Here is a 19,158-nt window from a genome sequence, read left to right on the forward strand (position 1 = left end):
ACTGACAACTAAGTTTCATGTGGGAAATATTTACCTCTGGATTCAAAGTGGTGAAAACAGTGCACTCAAGGACTTGACATGTTCAAGTCCAAAAGTTCCAACTATCACTCTGGAAAGAGAGAACACTTTCTCCATAATAACTACAGTATGTTTTGGGATGAATATATGGTAAAATTCAAAGTTTCTCTAATGTGTTAATGTCATTCATTCTTCATTACAGGGGTAATAACTTAAAGAACCAACTAAAGTACTAAGTTTACTCACCTCTCATTTCTTCTGCAAAATTCTGGCTCTGATTTAAACTCATTTTAACTTTCCTGAGTTCTTCCTCCAGGTGGCAGACTTCTCTGGCCCTTTGCTCAGACTGACTCTTAAGGAGGCCATTTTCCTTTTTCATTTCCTAAAATACACATTTAGTTGATTATAATCAAAACAAATGCTCAAGCAAGTCATGACTTTTGCCTTAATAAGGGTCCTTAGCAGAACTGTCTGTATACCTTTCCCTTTAAGTACCTAATGAAGGTAGACCACTCTCCTTGAATCAAATAATGTCATAAATTGAAATAAAAGCCAAAGCAGATGATAATCTTTTTCCTTCAAATAATGTATCTCTTAGTCTTTCTTCTTGTGCTTATGCCTGCTAAAGAGTTAGCTCATATGGAAAAGTCTATTTACAAGATCCTTGAAGACAAATGTTCCAAGTTCCTATCAAATATATCTTTGCAAAGAGATGATACATTAATAAAACAAATTATTCATATGACAAATCTTTACTTTTCATTATAAAATCATCTGAAAGTTCATTGTTGGGGAATATCTTTTTGGGTAAAATTACCTTCAAGAAATGTTTCCATCAAAAAAAATGTATAATGTTCAAGATGTTGGGATATATACATTATGAAAAGAGCAAATAAAAATAATAATAATAATCATTGAATACACACCAGAACATGTCAAATACCAAAGAGACATTGAGTGTGGATGCAAAATCAAAGGTTAGGGAGTAGAAGAATAATTAATTCTGGATAGGGGAATCTGAGCTCTCACAATGAAAACAGATTCTTTGGGTGCTTGATTAAATAAGTATCCATGCATCTGTGTGCAATAAGGAAGCATAGATGCATATATATGCAGTTCCAATTCATTATCTCAGAAGACCTCTCATCTTAAAAACTAAGCAATATTTACATGCCAAATAAAAACACGATTGCTTCTTAACCACAAAGGACTCATAATAAACATTACAAATACTCTGTTCATACTTGAAACTTATCATAGTATAGTATAAGTATCTCAACCTATATTATGCAGTACACTCTGGACCACAGGGGATTGGCAGATTATCATTATAATCTGACAGAACCAAGTGCCTCACATCTTTTGAGTGAGGAAAACTCTTAAGGCTAATGTTTTTAAAAATTGCCTTTCAAAAACACCCCTCTGAGAAGCAGGGGGAAATTTCTGAATCTTAAAGAAACAATTAAGACCCATCCTCCAAAATCCTACTGTACCATTTGAAAACAGATGGCCCTGGCAATGCTGTGTTGGAAGACTGCCTTCAATTATCAGTCTGGTTACTACCAGCAGATGGGTACTGATGCAGCAAAGCCAAATTCAAGAAGAGGGAGAATCTGGCTAGTAGAAAGTACTTGAAAACTTGCTGGCAGCTGCTCTGTTCATGTATATACATTCATTTCATCATTAAAATGAGACAGAACCTGTTGTGGGTATTATACTCCTGTCTCCCATGTCCTAATCCTGCCTTCCTTCCATCGCAAAACTGACACTCTGTCAAATTAAGATATCAATCAGAACTAAAGGGCAGCTCTAGTGAACTCTAGACAGAGGCTAATTTACACCAGTCCATGTTACATTTTGCAAAGATCATGAAGGTGAAACAATGTTATTGATTTAAGTTAGTATCATTAAACCACAGAAAATGTAATCACTTTTGTCTTCTTCAGGCTCAAGAAAATCTCCCAGTCAATAAGATCACAGATGTGAGAGATAGAACTCCTGAAAGCACTCTGACAAGTGTAATGGAGTATTATTATTATTGTTTCTTTCCAAAGTTTAATTTGCAAGATCATGATCAATGGTGAATAAGGTCAACATTAAGAGTAACTAGAATATAACAACATGGGTTGACTTAGCATTTTTATTTTAGAGCCTAGAAAATATCCTTACCCTAAAAAATTGATCAAATCAAATAACACCTACATTTGGGAGGTTGACAAAGATGAGAAGACATCCCAACAGGACGGAAGGTAAGATAAAGAGAAAAGGAAGGGAGGGGACCAGCAAGGCAGGGTGGAATTTATGTTTCTGCATCTGTTAGTCTCTATTCTTCTCTGTCCATAACGAGAGACATTTAAATGAATAGTAAGCTCAATGGAAAGATTCAGAGTGTCTTTCTCTATTCTGGCATTAGCTTTGTAAATATTTGTGTCTAACAAAGAAATGTGCAGCCAACCCTGGGACCCAGCAGGCTTATAATGCCACAGCTATGACCAACCCAAGAATTTTAAAAGGCCAGAATTTAGAAAACGAACATCTGAAAATGGATGTGCAGGCTGTCATTCATCAGCAATTAGTTTTCTGTGAGACTACAGCCACTTAAGACTTGATTAGGTAGCTCATTATCAACAATGAGCTAAGCGTACGAGGATATATTCTCATAGGCACCTTGTGCCTCCTCACATGATTTGCAAAACTGGGCACTACTCGAGAAAAACACAACAAAAATCCCTATAAGCAGAAGCCAGCATTAGAGCTTACTTAGCAAGCAATTCCACCCAGATCAACTTCAGTTTAGGAGCAGCAAGGGAAGCATCACTTCCCAGGGCCAGACAAAACAAATTTCAGCTAGTGTGCAGCGTTTCATGATCCCATCCCTGAATATAACTTAATACGTCCCCTGCTGCAGTGAAGTCTCAATGTGACTATGGGATGAAAGTGGAAGATGCGCTTTTCGCCTTCTACCTCATCGTTCTTGCCTGCCAGACCGAGCTCCTTAGAGGACCTAGTGTAATACAGATCCCTATGTTTGGAAAGGTCCCTAAGCAAGTGTTCCCTCATCTTGCCTGTCAAATGATGGGATTTTATTGCCAAACCCCAACGTGATGAGGGCTGGCACTGGATTCCGGATGAGCAGCCTATCTAAGCCCTCCATTCACTTTGATACTAAATGTTAACTTTACCCTTGATTGGGCCATTAAATCACGTTTCCGGCACTGATAATTTCTCATTATCAGCATATTAGTTTACTAAACACGAACAAGGAAAATTTCAGTACAACTGTCACATTATTTCAGCATCCAAAAACTATAAGCATGCTAAACTTGTTTGTACTTACTTATAATTAGATATGGAAAGACACCCAGAGTGGTAGTATAATGGAATAGGCAAATTTTTAAATATGAAAAATCTCAAATGCACTGTCCCTTGGTCATGACTTTCTGTGCCTGTAGGTGACAGCAAACAATGCTGATATTAAAAGGTCCTAACAGATGTGAAGACCAAAGCAATAAGCAGGTGGGTTGCAATAATTCACTAAGCATTTTATGTACAATATTTAATTTAATAATGAATATAGCCTCATAAACAGAAAGGTAGTATTTGTCCCTCAGAAAGGGTAAGTCACCATCTCAAGGTTACAGAGCAGGTAAGCAGCAGAAAGCCAATGCAAATTCAGACCTCGCTCTCTCTAAAGACACCACCATTTATACCCTCTAATCTATCACCACTTTTTTTTTCTTTGCAGTACTGAGGACTGAACCCATGGATACTCTACTACTGCACTATATCCCCAGTCTTTTTTATTGACTTTATTTTGAGACAGGGGCTCGCTAAATAGACAGGCTAGCCTCAAACGTGCAATCCTCCTGTCTCAGCCTCACTAGTCACTGGGACTGCAGGTATGTACTGCTCTACTTCAACCAGCATCATACCATCCCTCTAACTGGAAAGTCACCTATCTGATCCCAATCCCAATTCAAAGTGCAAGTGCCAGCTGACTCCTGTCAATTCTTGATGTTACTCTTGACAGAAGACACACACGCAAACATATACATAAATTAAGATGACACCAAATTCATTCCCAGGCCCTGTGCTAGGTACTTTCCACACATGACTGACTCCCCTACGTGACTGAAATCAGTGAAATATAAGTGAAACATGATATGCATGTAACTGAGGACAGACTAGAGTTCACTGAAAAGAGCTCCACAGCAGACAAGCCAGCCCCTGCTGAGATGTACAAGTCTTCAGAAACACCTACAAGATGATGTCCAGCCCAGTACTATGACACAGCCTAGCATGCCACTTCAAAAGTGTTTGGACTCTCTTAACCAGATGATTGCTTTTACAAAATGTTTCCACCAGGAAGCCAGGGGTGTCGCAGGAGAGTTTCTGGCTGAAAGAGAAGCTCACAGAGGGAAGAGTTTGATGCCAGTCTGCCTGTGGAAATGTTAGCAGAAGCATCTGTTGGTTGGTCCCCACTGGCCAAAAGGCAAACATTTGTTTTGTTGCAACAAACACTTCCATTTGAACACATTCAAGGATAAAACTATCACCGGATGTGAAGCTCCTATCACTCAGGTTGCAGGGGGAGGCCCCACCTTTCCAGCAGCATGCCCCCATCCATGGCTACCTGCTTGAAAACCAACTCTTCACCAGGACAGATATTCTGATTTCACAACTGTGACACACTCTACAAAGTCCTGGAGGAAAGCGCATTTAGACTTTCATCACCTGCATAAGAAACTGTCCTTTATAGAAAAATTTTTTCTTTATTATACTCTAAAAAGTGATCACAGAACATTTAAATAAGTGAGAAAATATTCTTTGCTGTTCTATCTGAGGGGGAAGGAACCGCCACTGAACTTTTGTTGTTTCTTCCAAAGTTACAATGCTGCCTTATGATTCTATTCAAATCGTTTCAGTCTATTGCCTATTCCTAAATGGCTCTTAATTAAGCCCTTTAAATAAACTCTAGGACACTAAATAAATTCAGAGAGAAACTGTGTATGTATGGACAAAATCCTATCAGTAGAAACAATGGGGTGCTCCTCGCATCCACACCACCTAGAGAACCTTATCCACCATTTGGTAGAATAAACAGAAATCTCCAAAGACAGCATCTACCATTGTTTGCACATGCTGAACACCAAGACTACTGGTGTTCACTTTTGAAGCCAAAGTAATATAATTGACAATTATGTGATTTTTTTTTTTTTTTTTTTGGTGGTGCTGGGGATCAAACCCAAGGCCTCACACATGCTAGGAAAGGGCTTGACCATTGCACTACACCTCCAATTTCTCAATTTTTTTTTAGAAGAATTTTAAATCTATATGCTGTTTGTCTGTCATTACTTTTCTTCCTTATTTAAAGCTATGACTTTCTACAGGTTTTTAATATTAGGTAACTCAAAAGTCAACCCTTAGTTAAGGGATTTAAATAATTCCTTACATTAACAGTTCTGTTTCTTTCCATTCAGAAAATTCAGTGCTTTCTTTTCTTTCATCCATGCACCTCCCAGGTGGTCCAAAACGACCTTAAAATAACTGAGTCTGTGTTCTCAATACAAATCATATTATCTTGTAATTGCTAGATGCATACAAGTAATGAAAAGTGAAAAACACATATTCTATGTCATAGGTATATGACAGAACAGTTGTAATACTCCTGGCAAATAAGAAGGAAAACTATATACAGTTGTGATAAACTGCTAACAAATGAGTAGAAATTCTTGTACCCTTCAGAACTCATCCCACACAGCAGTTGAGAAACACTCGGCTCTGTCCTTGCTTACCTCGCTGCTTCTCCTCAGCTCATCCTCCTTGATCTGACTCGCCTGGACAGCTTGCTCCATTCTGCTGACCTTCTGCTTAAACTCTTCCAAGTTCTTTTCTAACTGTTGCTTTATAGATGTGACCTACAATGGGGAGGAAAAGACAAAGCATTATTTTTATGTTCTTTATTTGTAAATGATTATTCATTCTTAAATAATAAAAAGTTCAATGTACTTTGCATTAGGAAGAGGGGAGTGAAGGGAGGGGAAGGGGCCTGTGGGTAGGAAGGATAGTAGAATGAATTGGATATTATTACCCAGTGTACATATATGATTATACAACCGTGTGATTCTACATCATGTACAACCAGAAGAATGGGAAGTTATACTCCATTTATGTATGAAGAGTCAAAATGCATTCTACTGTCATGTATAACTAATCAGAACAAATAGAAAAATCACTTGGCAAAGTACGTAATGATATAGCTATTCCCTGGAGTCCCATATAACCAATGTTACAAATCAGGTAGATCCACAGGTCCTGATATGAAACATGACCAAGTCATATTAATTGAAAAAATAAGATGGAGCACCATACACGTCCTATGCCTTTATTTGTATTTTTAAGAAGAATTGTACTAATAACACCCATAGAAAAATTCTGGAAGAATACTATTTGCCTACTTTACCATTGTAATATGTAATTTTTATAATTAAAAAACACCCATTATTCTCATAATAAAAAAGTTCATGGAGTATAAGAATTGATGTTATCTATTCTGATGGAGACCCAATACATGTCACGACTAAATACCTAAATTAAAACACCATAATGTGAGCCTCCAATATCATCTGGTGAGCAACATACAGAAGAAAGATGTAAATTTAGAGAAAACAAGAAAAAAGTAAAGACAGAAAGGGACTGGAAGACCATACAGTCATTGTCCTTTAATGTTAGCAAGGGTACCAAAAATCTCAGAAGCACAAGTCCCTCACAAAAAACAATGTAGTATTTGCATATCTAACCAACGCACATCCTCCCACTCCCATACACTTTAAATCACCTCTCGATTTCTTACAGTGCCTAATACGATGTAAATGGTGCGTAAATAGTTGTTCAACTATATTATTCAAGGATTAATGACAAGGAGAAAAATCTGTATGGGTTCAGTATACACTGTAGGCCTAAGTATAGAGTGTGTAAACCAGATGCAATGCAAGCAACCCTCAAAGAAGGAGTGCTGCAGAGACAGGACCTGTGACATGGGGAGTCATAGCAGGGCACGTCTACACCTCACTTCGTTCATGTGGATTCAGCATAGCACTTAGTGCATAGCCAAATTCAAGTTTTGCTGTTTGAAACTTTCTAGAATTTTATTTTCTCAAGACTATTTTTGAGCCAGGTGCGGTGATGCACATCTATAATCTCAGCTACTTGGGGCAGGAGGATCACAAGTTCAAGGTCAGTCTCAACAACTTAGGGAGAAGTTTTTAAAATTAAAAGTAGAAATGGTTGGGGTAGAGCCTGGAGATATAGCTCAATTGGTAGAGTGGTTTTCTCACATGCAGAAGGCCCTGGGTTCAATCTCCAGCACCAGCAAAATAAAAGGTCTGGGGTATGACTCAGTAGTAAAGTGCCACTGAGTTCAAACACCAGGGCTTCAAAAACCAAGAAAGAATATTTTACATTTTTGATATTCAAGTCCACAGATATGGAATCTGCAGAGATGGAAGACTGACTATATTTTCAATATATTTAACAGAATAAAAAATAAATGTCCATGCTGGGCGTGGTGGCACACACCTGTAATCCCAGCTGCTCAGGAGGCTGAGGTAGGAGGATCACGAATTCAATGCCAGCCTCAGCAAAAGCAAGGCGCTAAGCAACTCAGTGAGACCCTGTCTCTAAATAAAATACAAAATAGGGCTGGGGTTGTGCCTCAGTGGTCAAGTGCTCCTGAGTTCAATCCCCGGTACCAAAAAAATAAAAATAAAAATTATGTCCATAATACAATCCATAAAACACACTTAGGATTCAATTTACAAAAACATAAATGAATTAAGCAAAATGAATAATGAATAGAAACAGAATTACAGACAAATAATACAAATGATCCTGAAATAACTAACTTCACTGGTAATGAAGGAAGTATGAATGAAAACAATGACATATTTTATATCTTAGTTGGCAAAATTTTAAGAATCAGACTCTCCTATTAACAAGAATGGGAGGAAACAGGTCCTCACCTATGCCTGGAGGAGAATGAACTGCTGCAAAGTTTTCAGATGGCAATGCATCAGTATCTATCAAACATTAGAAAACATACCCTTCTAGTCAATGATTTCATATCCGGAAACCTGCCTCACACACAGATACCTGCCCAAAGATATTACAGATAGTGCTATAGTGAATAAGAAAATATTGAAAACCTAAATATCCATCAGTGGGGAAAAGATTAAGCAAAGTACAAAACATTCAATAAAAGCAAGGCTCAGATAATGCCAATAGAATATTCCTCTTAATTATACCAAAACCAAAAAATTCCAATTACACATTTGTAAACCTATTTTAAAAGACATTGAAGAATACTCATTAAACTATTAATCTCATTTTGTCTTCATAAGGAGGGATGGAATCTTTTTTCTTTTTATCTATCAAACTTTGGTCGGTGGATGGATAGATACATCTATCTGCAATTCAGGTAGTCTGTCATATACATCAGATGTCAATAAATGTTAGGTCTTTCCATCTCAGCTGCATTCTCCATTCCTGGTGTCCTCTCTAAGAAGTCACCATGTCCTTCTCTGTTACAACTTGAATTGAAGAGTTTTAAGCTTTTTCCTAAAATAAAAGAATGTACTTAAAAGGTAAATCCTTAGTTTGAGGAAATAAGCAATCACTAAAAAATAAATGGAACTCTGACAACAGCCAAGTTTCTGACATACCAAGGTAAACTTCAAAATAGATCACTCTCTCTGGCAATACTGGTCAAGTCACACCACAAATGCACTGCCATTTTAATGTCACACATATTTAGTGCTTACATGCCGTGCACCAAGCAGTGAAGTAACAACCAAAACCCTATGCTAATAAAAAGATTCACAGAATAAAAGGAAGATAATATAAACAACTAAATTGTATATCAGATGTTACACACGATGAAGAAAAATAAAGCAATCTAAAGAAAATGAAGTACTTGAGGTCAGGTATACTTGCAATAGTGAGGGACAATCAAGGTGACACTTGAGCAGAAAGCTTAAAAAAGTAAAGGAGTATGCCCTCAGATCCACCTGGAAGAGCCTCCTAAAAGAGGGCACCTCTAGCAAGGCCTGAGGTTGGCAGGTGCCTTTGTATCCCACCAATAGCAAGGAGGCCAAGCAGCTAGCAGAGAGCAAGTAAGGGGAGAGTAGGAAGAGAGGAAGTGTGAGAGTGAAGGAATGGGAAGCCACTAGGGTCCTGCAGGTCGGGGAAGACCTGGCTTTGATCTGAGAGAGAGACAGGAAGTGATTGCAGCATTTCAAGGGGAGGAGCAACCGATCTGACTCACAAGATGGCTCCCTCTGGCTGCTGGCTGGAAGCAGACTGTAAGGAGGCAATGGTAGAAGCAGGGAGAGCACCAAGGAGACCCCTAAGATAACCCAGGGGAGAGGATGGTGCCCTAGGCCAGGCTACAGCACTAAATGGGGCAGAAAGTAGTCACATTCAATATGCAATATATTGCATGCAAGGTTTCTGGAGTGGCTGAAGAGCTTCTAGCTCCTGACATAGGTAACCATTACAAGAGAGCATGTCATAGACTAATATATTGAGTTACACATTTGTTCTATGCAGATTTTGTATTTTTACACAAAAAAGTTTAAATATACCATTATATTGTTCACACACAAATGTACAATAAATCCACATAACATAGATATGCACACAAACGTGTATGTGTGTGTATGTGTGTGAGATAGAGAGGAGGGAGAGAGAGGGAGGGAGAGAGAGAGAGAAAGAGAGAGAGAGAGAGAGAGAGGAGAGAACAAATAAAGGTAAAGTCAGCAGTTTTAGCAGAATAGGTTCAGCTGTGATAGAAAAAGAACTGAAGATGATATGGACTTGAATTTCTGATATGTCTGAGAAATATGGAGAAAGGAATTGCTCTTTACTAGGATGGGGAAGACTAAGAGAGGAGCAGGTTTAAAAAAAAAAAAACATTGAGTTCTATTATTAACATATTAAGTGTGAGATGGCTGTCAACTGCTAGGTGGAACATCAAGCACACACTACAAACCTACAGTTCAGAGGCAACCTCCAAACTGGGAACATAAAATGAGAGTGACTATCATACAGCTGATACTTAAAGTCATAAACCTAGGTGAGATCACATTTGGAGTGAGTCTTAAATAAGAAAATTGATTTTATTCTTCAGTGCATTAACTATCTGGGAGCATAAACTACTTGGGACAGCTCCCATCTGTTCACATGACCCAGAACCAGCAGAGTCTCAGAAAACTCCACTGACCTTCAGATCTGAAATCCTAACTCTATACCCAACTTTCTAAGGATGAGAAAATGAAAAGCCAGAAAGGTTCTGTTCATTCTCCACTTTAATGAGTAAGGGAAGTGAAGAGAGAACATTTTTGCTTTCAAAGAATTTTCACTCACTTGGGCTGGGGTTGTGGCTCAGTGGTAGAATGCTTGCCTACCATGTGTGGGACACTGGATTCGATCCTCAGCACCACATAAAAATAAATTAATTAAACAAAGGTCCATCAACAACTAAAAAAACAAAATTAAAAAAAAAAAAAAAAAAGAATCTTCACTCAACATGGAATTTGACACAGTTGTTCTCATAAATTGAAAGTAAAGAGATGGTTACCAGAAGCTGGGAAGAGTAGGGGAAGGAAAAGGTTGATCAGTGCATGCTAAGTTATAGTGGATCAAAGTGAAAAGTACTGATGTGCTATTGCACAGTAGAGTGACTACGATGACAATAATGTACTATACATTTCAAAACATTAAAGGATTTTCAAAGTTTTTACCATATAGAAATGATGAGATAAGTATGTGAGTATGTTTACTCTGATTTAAACAATAGGCAAAGTACACATGTATCAAACATGCATGGTAACCCATTAACATGTACAACTTCTATCTTTTTAGATACTGGTTTTAAAAACATCTTATGTCAACTGTGGTGGTGAAGTAACCTGCATAAGGAAAAGAGGGCACCAAGAGAGAGAAATAAGTTAGCACCCTACTTTATCCAGTTCAGCCTGCAGAATGTTGAGAGTATTCTTGGCTTGCTGTAACTCCTGGGTGAGCCTGGCTTTCATCTGAGTGGACTCTTGATCCAGGGTCTGGAAAGAACGATGCTGACGGGAGAGTTCCTAAAAAGCAAAGGACACACACATCAAACTGACGATGGTTAGTTAACAAGGGAGTTTCCAAGATGAGACACAAACAGCCTGTCAGTTAATGCTACATAGAAAGAGCACGAGACAACCGGGAGCCAAGCAGATCATTCACAGACTGACAAGTTCAGTCAGTCTGAGCACTGGACCACACAATCAAATCCAGGTCACTGAAAGGAAGGTAAAGGAGTTAGACAGTTGACCACCTGGAAACAAGCCCACTTCCACATCATCCCCAAATTTCAATTAAACATCTCTATTTGGATGAATCAGGGCAGGTGAGAAGATCTGAACTGCAAAGATCACAACTCAGCCAAGAAATTGAACACTCAAAATGAGTTAAACAATCAAAACCCAAAGTATACCACTTATGGTCTTAAATTTAAAAGGACAGGAAGTAAAGGCTACCAGTTAACTATGATAACACAGGATGCCAGCTAACATTCCCAGTCACTCTTACTGAAAGACTAGACTCTCCTAAATCACCTGAAAGGACCAAGCTGGCAGCAATACCTACCAGCCCACCTTCTGCCCTAACTGCACCAACTCCTTTCCCTGTGCATTAACTACCTTTCTAGTTCATTTGCCAACCCACAGGCTTTACAGACTGAAGAATCTTATATAATTCCCTTCACTGCAAAGAAAGTGTCTGAATAAAGCAACAGAATTCTTTCCTTCTCAGTATCTCAAGCTCATCGCAGAACATGATAAAAGAAAACTCTGGACTACTAATACCCCCTCTTCAATCAAACCCAGAAACATGGGGGGAATACGTTGTCCACAAAGCATTTCCCCTCTAATGGTTTCCCAAATTATGACAAACTGTTTCTCTTTCCAAGTAATTAAACTTCTCAAGAACGCAGAATCCAGGAGAGCCTTTCAGACACACTCTTCATGAACCCATTTACCTTACCTCTTGAAGCTCCTTTTCCTTCTCCTTGATTTTCTGTTCCAGAGAACACCTGGCACTTTCTGCATTTTGTCTCTGACAACTCAAATCCTCAGTCAATTTTTTCAACTTTTGTTCCAGGGTAGTACACTAACAGATAAAAATGTTTGACACAAAAGAAAGATTATTCAAGGAAAGAAGCAATATTTTGTTTCAGAAAAAAAAAAAAATCTTAGTCCCAAGATCTGTTTTCAAATTTACCATTATTTTGATCTTTTTATTTCATAAAAAATTGAGTTTGAACCTATCAGTCAAATACAAAAACCACTATAATTTTATCTCAGCACATATAAAATCTTTATTTGGGAAATATTAGCAAGGATGTAAGAATTAACCAGTTTAAATAAATAACTTCATAGTCTGTGCTATAAAAACCGAGACAGGTCTAATGATTCGTCTAACACACTGCTGCTGGGAAGGAGAGGTTAAAAGGTAGTATTGTTGACAGGAATTAGAGGGTGCCCATTACCTTTTTCTGATAGTCTCTTTCAAGCATAATGGATCTTGTGGGAAATTTTAAATATTAAAATCTTTCTTTCCACAATGCTCCCACTATGCTACTTTACATTACTGGAGATTCACAGAGCTTGAAAATATCACAACTAGGTACTAATCAAGCTGCTATAAGTAACACAAAGGATATTCTACTGCCTTCTTAATAGCCAGTTATCCATTAAATAAAATTTAAAATGTGAACTATATGAAAATTTAGGATGCTCTTCTAAAAGCAGATTGGGACAAAAGAGTCTTGATTCTTGAAATCCATTCCTCTATACCAACCCCTTGTGCTCAAATCCTCAAATTGCCCTGTAAAACCACTCTAAGGACCCAGGGAATAATAAGAAAACTTTGAATGGATGGGAAGGAACTCCAACTCCAAAAGAAATGTGCCCCAAATTGGCAAATCTCTCTACTAATGTATTTCTCTAAGATTCTTCATAGTCTAATTTAAAGCTACTAGAAATATTAGAAATTTAACAGGATTTAGAGAAAAAGAAAACACTATATAATACTTTGCTGGAAGACCAGTCAGACACCAATTATTAAGTAACCAAAGATTGAAAAGTGCCAAGTTGATCAACAATGACTAAATGATTTTGGAAATATCAGAACTTTAAAAATATAAAATTTAAACAGCAAAATTTTGAGTCAGGTTCAAAATTAATCCACTTCACTGAACAATGACACTTTTGTCATTATTTTCATATAATCCTTGAGTTTTTACATGCCCAAGGAAGAGTATTACAGAGATTACAATAGTAAGGTATGAATTCAAAAAATATTTATTAAGAAACTATTATAGATTATGCACTGTGGTAAGTACTGAAGGTAATAGAAAATAACTCAGACAAAAATCACTGCCCACATAGATGATGGTCCAAAATTTGGGTGACTGACAATTCTCATGAGAAAAAAAAAAAAAAAAAAAAACACACACACAAAAACCCATGCACTACAAAGTAGATGAATGAACCCTTGGTGCCCTCTACTGGCATTTCCTCAAACTGCAACAGATTCTACTCCCCATCCCCTCCCTCCTTACAGAATCAACAATCCTCTCCTGCTAGACATTGTAGATTTAAAAAGACTCTTTACAAGGTATTTATATTTCATTTAAACTTTTTAAATGGCATTTTGTATTAATAATGCACAATCCATGTAAAAGTGAATGACCAGTAGGTGTCATAAATGCTACATAATATTCTAAATAAGTGTCCAGAGTTCAAGTTCTTAAAATACATAGCATGGGACCCTGTATCCTCCTTTAAGATTTCTCCAATATATATATATTCTCATATAGATATAGATATAGATATAGATATAGATATAGATAGATATAGATATAGATAGATAGATATTTTCTAATATTGATCTGAGTTTTCATCTATGAAATATGAGTGCTGAACTCCAGGTGTTCAGCCAGCCCCAACATTCTTTCTCATGTTAACAAAGTCTAAAAACACTTGGAAAAAAAAAAAACAGCTAACATTCACCTAAGAACACAGTATTACATTAACTCCATTTTATTTAATAAGTAGTTCTAACGGCTAGGCCAGAAAAACAGCATAAATGTAGCATAATGTGATTTTAACAAAACATTTGACAAATCCATATTAGAGACAGGGAGGAAGGCAAACTGCATTTTCAGTTAGGTGAATTTGTAGCTGATTGGAAAAAAGAATCCTGAAAGCATTAAACAAATGAGTGTTTAGAATTTGGAAGGAATACTAAGAGAAAAGAAAGTCAGATAGTTCTCAGCATTGGTCTACTCAAAAAATTTTTAATTCAAGATCTGATAAGAAAAAATTTTCATCAAATATGTTAGAGCAAAGATTTGGTGATTTTTGTCTCACTAAAACCAACATGGTAATATGTAAAAGGATAAAGGTAATTCTTCCAGGAAGCCCTGGCCAAGCAGGAATTCAATTATCTTAATTGAATAAGAACTCAACAATAAGCTCTGATAATAATAACAACTAATGTCATTACATGTTCACCAAGTGCCAGAAACTAAAGCCTTTACAAAAATTCTCTCAATCTTTACACTGACCTATGGCCCAGTTATCATCATTAACACCACTTTATTGATTAGTTGACTGTTCAGAAGTTAAACAGTTCCAAAAGCAACATAATTAGAATGTGGCAGGGCCAGAGCTCAAATCCAACTCCTTCTAACTTGAAAGACCAAATTCCTATTACAAACTCTGTGTCGACAGAATAAATATACAAATCAAGAGAGGTCATGTCCCACTAAAGCTCCACTGCTCCTTCATGCAACTAGTCAATGTTTCTCAAGAGCTCCCTGTGTAAAGCACTGCACTAGGAGAATGTGGAAAAATGAACCTTCCAGAAAGATGAAATAAATACACTGTTCCCAACAAGAACAAATAAAAACTCTCGACATTAAAAAGGACAAAGGAAGAGTGGAGAGAAGGCGGCAGACTGATGAGGGACCCAAGAAAAAACACTGTACCACTGACAACCTAGAATTCCACATGCAGCAGAAATACCCTTTAGGAATGAAGATGAAATATGTACATCCTCAAATGAAGGGAAACTGAATATGTGGCCGGCACACCTACTCGAAAAGAATGGGCATGGGAAGTTCTCTAAACTGGTAGGAAAAGATGAAAGAATCCCTAGAAGGCATCTGTAAAGAAAGAAAGAACAGGACTGGGGTTGTGGCTCAGTGGTAGAGCACATGCCTAGCACATGTAAGACACTGGGTTCCATCCTCAGCACCACATAAAAAAATAAATAAAATAAAATTACATTTTAAAAAAAAAAGAAAAAAGAAAAATGTAAGGAACAATATAAACATATGTAAACAGCTTTCCTTCTGTTCTTGAGCTCTTTAAAATATATTCAATAATTGATACCAAAATTACAACAATCAATGTAGTTCCAAATATACCCAGAGAAACTAAGATTATATTATAATGGGGAAGAATATAAAAGCATGAAAAGGGAGATAAATGTTTTCTAATTTATTAACTGGTAAAACTAAGTCATTAATAGAATGTGATAAATTGTGTGTATATAATGGAATATCTAAAACAATCATTATAAAAGCTCTACAAGGAGATTCACTCAAGAAATCATAAATAAGCCAAAGTAGAATTCTAAAAAATGTTTAAGCAACCCACCAAAAAGTAAGAAAAAAACCAAAGCAATGAAAACAGAAACAAACAAACAAAAAAAGGCAAACTTAAGTCAGGGCATATTAATAATTACATTAAATGTAAATGATCTAAATACACCAATTAAAAGACAGATAGGAACTAGAGATCGTTATGTTAAGTAAAATAAGTCAAACTCGGAAAGTTAAGAGTCCTGTGTTTTCTCTCATATGTAGAAGCTAGTGAAGAGGAAAACGAAGGTGGGGGCAGATCTCATGAAAATCAAAGGGAGATCAGTAGAGGAAAGGAACCAGGGGATGGAGTCAGGAGGAGTGCTGGGGAGTGATACTGGCCAACTTATATTATTATATTGTGTATCATATGCATGTACAAATACATAACAACAAATCCCATCAGTATGTGTAACTATAATGCACCAGTAAAAAAATATGGGGAGTGGGGGGAAAGACAGACAGTAGTAGAAGGGTGCATTAAAAAACATGAACCAACTATATGCATGCTACATGAAATTCACCTCAAATATAACACTGTAGGCAGATTAAAAGTACATAAATTTGACAAGTTAGAGAAATACACTAACTATTCCAATTCTCCTTGTATGAAATAGGTAATTTTAATAGTTCTATAACTGATAGAGAAATTGTACTTATCATCTTAAAACTCCCCAAAAGAAATCTCCAGGTCCAGGTAATTTCACTGGAAAATTTTATCAAATACATAAAGAAGAAAATATACCAATTATATTCAACTAAGGAGGGAAGACTTTCTTATTCACTTCATAAAACTAGTATTACCTTGATACAAATGTCAGACCAAGGTGGTAGGGGAAAAAAAAAAAAAAGAACAGAACAAACCAAGATCCCTCATGAATGTATGTGCAAAAGTCTTAAGTTATTAGCAAATAAAATTCAGAAATACATAAGAATTAGACAACATAACCAAGTGAGGTTTATTCCCAAAATGTACACCTCATTCAAATACGTGAAATTTAGTATAATCCACTACCTTAACAATTTATTTCATATAACCATAACATAAATCTGTAATTATTTCAAAACAAAAAATTTAATTAATAAAGGAAAAAAGAAAGAAAAGGTGGACGGACCTTCCCAAAGAAAGCAAATAGGTGAAATAGAAAAACAATGTTTTCATTAGAGTCTCGGAAATAACTATAGAGCTTATTAAAAGTAAATTCCTGAGGACTGTAGACATGATCTAACAGGATTAATTTTTGTAAGGTTCTATGTGATTCTAACAATTAGCCAAGTGCGGAAACCACAGGGCTAAAACACAAATACTAACAATAAAAGGATCAAAAAGGGGATGCCAGAGAAAATATCTGGCAAGAATGAGAAACATTAAGAATCAAGAGTCAGACCAGGAGAGCAGAGTACTCTGACCAGATAGGAATTTAAAAGCAAACAATGGGCCCAGAGGAAGATTAGGTTCAGGAAACTCCAAATCATCACAGTTAGTCTTAGAAGGTAATTCATTTTCCTCCATAACAATTGTTACCACATACTATATCATCTATATTTACTTATTTATTTTTTATTTTCTGTATCTCTCTATAAAGATGAAGCTTCATAAGGCAAGGATATTGTATACTTCTCACTTTATTTCCAGGTCTAGAACAGTGCCTAATATATTGTAGGCACTCAATAAATATTTGTTAACTAAATGAGTAAACAAATGAATGAATAGAAAAAGGAGAACACTGGTAAAGCAGATTTGGGCCAAAGTAAAATAAATCCTCAAAGTAATAAGAAGGCTGGGGCTGAGCTTGTGGCTCAGTGGTAGAGCCCTTGCCTAGCATGTGTGAGGCACTGGGTTCAAAATCCAGCACTACATTAAAAAAAACAAAATAAACAAAATAAATGTATTGTGTCCATCTACAACTAAAAATATTTTTTAAAAAGGAAAGAAATAAGAAGGCTGGTTTTAACTGGAGCCTTAAGAAGATTCAGTGGCAAAGAGTATATCACTGGATCACAAGAAGAGATCAATGAAATCCCAATGAAATCTTCGAAAACTTTAAAACTTCTATTCATTTAAGTGCATATTCTATGTGCCATGTACTGTGTCAGGTGCTACACGTACATTATCTTCATTTTTCACCACACCCAGAGATTTTTATAAAAGAAACCAGTGACTTGCCCAAAGTCATTCAACTAGGAAAGGTACGGCCATGATTGACCCCAGACCTGTTCAACTCTAAGACAGATTCCTAGTTCAACTGCATCAACACTGCTAGTGTATGCTAAAAAGGATCATTACAAATATTTATTTATAAAATACTCTTTCCAAAGAACTGTATAAAAAGATGAAAAATTTTTAGTAATTCATGAAGAGTCACATACCTTGGTTGCTGCCTGGTCATATTGGGCTGTTGTTCTCACTAGTTCATCCTTATTTCTGTTCAAAACTTTCTCTTTTTCAGTTAATTCCATTTTTGTTTTCTCCAAATGGAGTTGTAGCTCTAGAAATTTATTCACTTGGCCTTTCATTTCTTTTTCTTGTCCTTGTAGACGTAGTTCCAACTCATTAACCTTACTTCTTAGCTCTGAAACCATGAACAAAAGCACACCCCAATTCATATATATTTCTTACAAAATGTTCAGAATTTATCATGTATTTCACTTTATTCTGAAATCTTTGGTGAGATAAATACAAACAATTTATATTACACACACAAACTAATTGTATTTAATTTCAGTGCTTACTGTCTATTGTCTTTTTCTTTTCTTTTTTTGCAGTGCTAGGGAATGAACCCAGTGGCACACTATCACTGAACTACATACCCAACCCATTTTATTTTTATTTATGGCACAGTCTGACCATATTTCCTAGACTGGCCTTGAACTTGTGATACTCCTGCCTTGGCCTCCTGAGTAGCTGGAATTACAGATGTGTAGCCCTACGCCCGGCTCATTTGTATTTAAATATTCTATAGAAAGCAGAGAAATAGATTTACTATTTGAGAAATATGGAGAAAGAATGTTTCTCTAAATTATAAACAGCATCTTATAGAACTGCAAAAATAAATGTACAACACCTGAAATTATCACTTGGCTAGGCGTGGTGGCACATTCCTATAATTCCAGTGACTAGGGAAGCTGAGGCAGGAGGATAGCCAAGTTCAAAGTCAGCTTCAGCAACTTAGGGACACCTCAAGCAACTTCGCAAGACTGTCTCAAAATTTAAAATAAAAATAAAAAAGGGCTAGGGATATGGCTCAGTGGCAAAGCACCCTTGGCTTCAATACCTGGTACCAAAAAATAAAATTACCACTTGGTATCATACACTAGCAAACCAATATTTGTTCTGTGCCCACATCAAATCAAATTAGTGCCAAGGCAGTAAAAAGTTCACCCTCCTA

The 19,158-nt window shown here is 36.5% G+C and overlaps 1 protein-coding gene across 1 annotated transcript in view; it reads right to left on the reverse strand.

The window, feature by feature from the left end:
- Positions 1-19,158, reverse strand: part of Cenpf (centromere protein F) — a 50,234-nt gene that overhangs the window by 19,673 nt on the left and 11,403 nt on the right. The window contains 5 exon segments of the mRNA XM_047521617.1: positions 265-400; positions 5,814-5,936; positions 11,037-11,165; positions 12,103-12,228; positions 18,140-18,342. Of these exon segments, the coding sequence (XP_047377573.1) occupies positions 265-400; positions 5,814-5,936; positions 11,037-11,165; positions 12,103-12,228; positions 18,140-18,342 (717 nt within the window).

This window comes from Sciurus carolinensis, chromosome 12 (genome assembly GCF_902686445.1).
Source record: "Sciurus carolinensis chromosome 12, mSciCar1.2, whole genome shotgun sequence".
NCBI lineage: Eukaryota > Metazoa > Chordata > Mammalia > Rodentia > Sciuridae > Sciurus > Sciurus carolinensis.